Below are 1760 nucleotides of genomic sequence, written 5' to 3'. Positions count from 1 at the left end.
ACACTGAGGGTTGCGATCCGTTGCCGGACACGAAAAAAAGACAAAAAGGAAAAAAAAATGAAAATGCATTAGAGAAGCTTTCTACTTAAAGAAATAAAATATTTTGGCTTATAAGAAAATGCATTCATTCATATAAGTAATTAAGGAATACCTGCTGTGTTCAAGAACTACAGCAAATGTAAAGAGCTACTTGGACTCTGCCCTTGAAGAGTTTACAATCTAGGAGAACAGATAACAAATGAATGCATGGAGAGATAAAATAAAGAAGCAGGTAGATAAATGCCTTAGTTCTGAGGAGGGCAAGACTACTTCTAGCTTTGGTTATCAAGAAAGTAAAAGAGAAGGATCTCGACACTGAAGATAGTAGCCAAGTCATTGCATCCTATCTGTTCTAACTGGTTTTGTTATAATATGGTATTTGAAGCCCTGTGCATATGTGAAAGCCTCTTTACCCACTTTTGATATTCCTAATATGCCACTAGCAGTGGATTTTTCATATGAACTCTCACTGCCTATAGAGCTCTGTTAAGTAATTCATCAAAAGGCTTTTATTGTCAGGGCTCTCAACATGTGTCTTCCCTTTAGGATGAGAAATACTTACCCTGTGCTCTCACCTACCTCTAATCCCAGATATGCCACCTTACTTTTTCAAGGACCTCTCATCGTTCCCATCTCCAGAAACCACTGTCATCAATCTGATCTTAGTTTTCTGAACATTTGTTTTAGTTTGTATTTGTAAGAGATGTTTAAGATAAAGGCCTATTAGCTAATGATTCTGTTTCTCTTTGCTTAAACAACTTATTTAGGTGCGATCATGATGGCTGTGGAAAAGCGTTTGCAGCAAGCCACCACCTTAAAACTCATGTCCGCACACATACTGGTGAGTTTAGGCTAGGTTTTGCTTTGATTTTAACCTTCCTCATGCTTACGGCTATCTATGTTTCTGTTGAGACCTTGAGAGCTGTATGCAGAGAGCGAGCCTAATCAGTTTAGCCTTCACCTGTAATGTTTGAGTTTCTTTCAGAGGAAAAAGGGATCTGAAGGTTGGACTCAGGAGTCTAACCCTAAGAAGTGAAATCAAAACAGAGATACACTAAAAAAAGAACCTGTGAGAAAACTAATCTTCTCTTTAAACTTCCCAGGAGTAGGTCATTCCCAGTGCTTTGCTCTGCATTAAGTTTTGGGACTGAAATGATTAACATGTAATTTATTCAGCTTTTAACAACTGATACCAAACCCTCTTAAGAATATTTACTTCCCTCTTTTGGGAAAGGTAGATTTCTCAATCCAGTGAAATGACTTTGTGATAAAATTAACACTACTTTGTCATTCTTGCAGGTGAAAGACCTTTCTTCTGTCCCAGTAATGGCTGTGAGAAAACATTCAGCACTCAGTACAGTCTCAAAAGTCACATGAAAGGTCACGATAACAAAGGACATTCGTACAGTGCACTTCCACAACACAATGGATCAGAGGTGTGCAGTGTTTTTTTCTCTTGTTTTGATCTGGGTACCACAGAACAGCAACAATTGTTTGTGTGTCACAAAACAAGGTTAAAATGTCTTCACTATGTATCTGTTAGTGAGAGAGAAGAAATCAGGGTCCAGATCTGTGTTTTTATGATGGGGTGGTGGAAGCCAGAAATTTCACCAGGCTCCCTGTGCTTCAGCCTGTGATTCAGCTCTGCCTCATTTCCATCCCGTGAGGTAGAAGAAGGTGCTCTTGAAACCAGAAGTCTCCATATGGCTTTCGAGGGGTCA

General features: G+C 39.1%; 1 protein-coding gene across 4 annotated transcripts in view; it reads left to right on the top strand.

Annotated features, from left to right (window-relative positions):
• MTF1 (metal-regulatory transcription factor 1) overlaps positions 1-1760 on the top strand; it is a 50564-nt gene that overhangs the window by 27927 nt on the left and 20877 nt on the right. For all 4 annotated transcript variants that reach the window (XM_008590430.1, XM_008590428.1, XM_008590429.1 and 1 more), the window contains exons 5-6: positions 807-880; positions 1339-1475. In XM_008590430.1, the coding sequence (XP_008588652.1) occupies positions 807-880; positions 1339-1475 (211 nt within the window). The remainder of the gene's footprint in view (positions 1-806; positions 881-1338; positions 1476-1760) is intronic.

The sequence above is a fragment of the Galeopterus variegatus genome, unplaced genomic scaffold (assembly GCF_000696425.1).
Source record: "Galeopterus variegatus unplaced genomic scaffold, G_variegatus-3.0.2 Scaffold6080, whole genome shotgun sequence".
NCBI lineage: Eukaryota > Metazoa > Chordata > Mammalia > Dermoptera > Cynocephalidae > Galeopterus > Galeopterus variegatus.
Note: the sequence above shows the minus strand (reverse complement) of the source record. Positions and strands in the feature narration are given on the sequence as shown.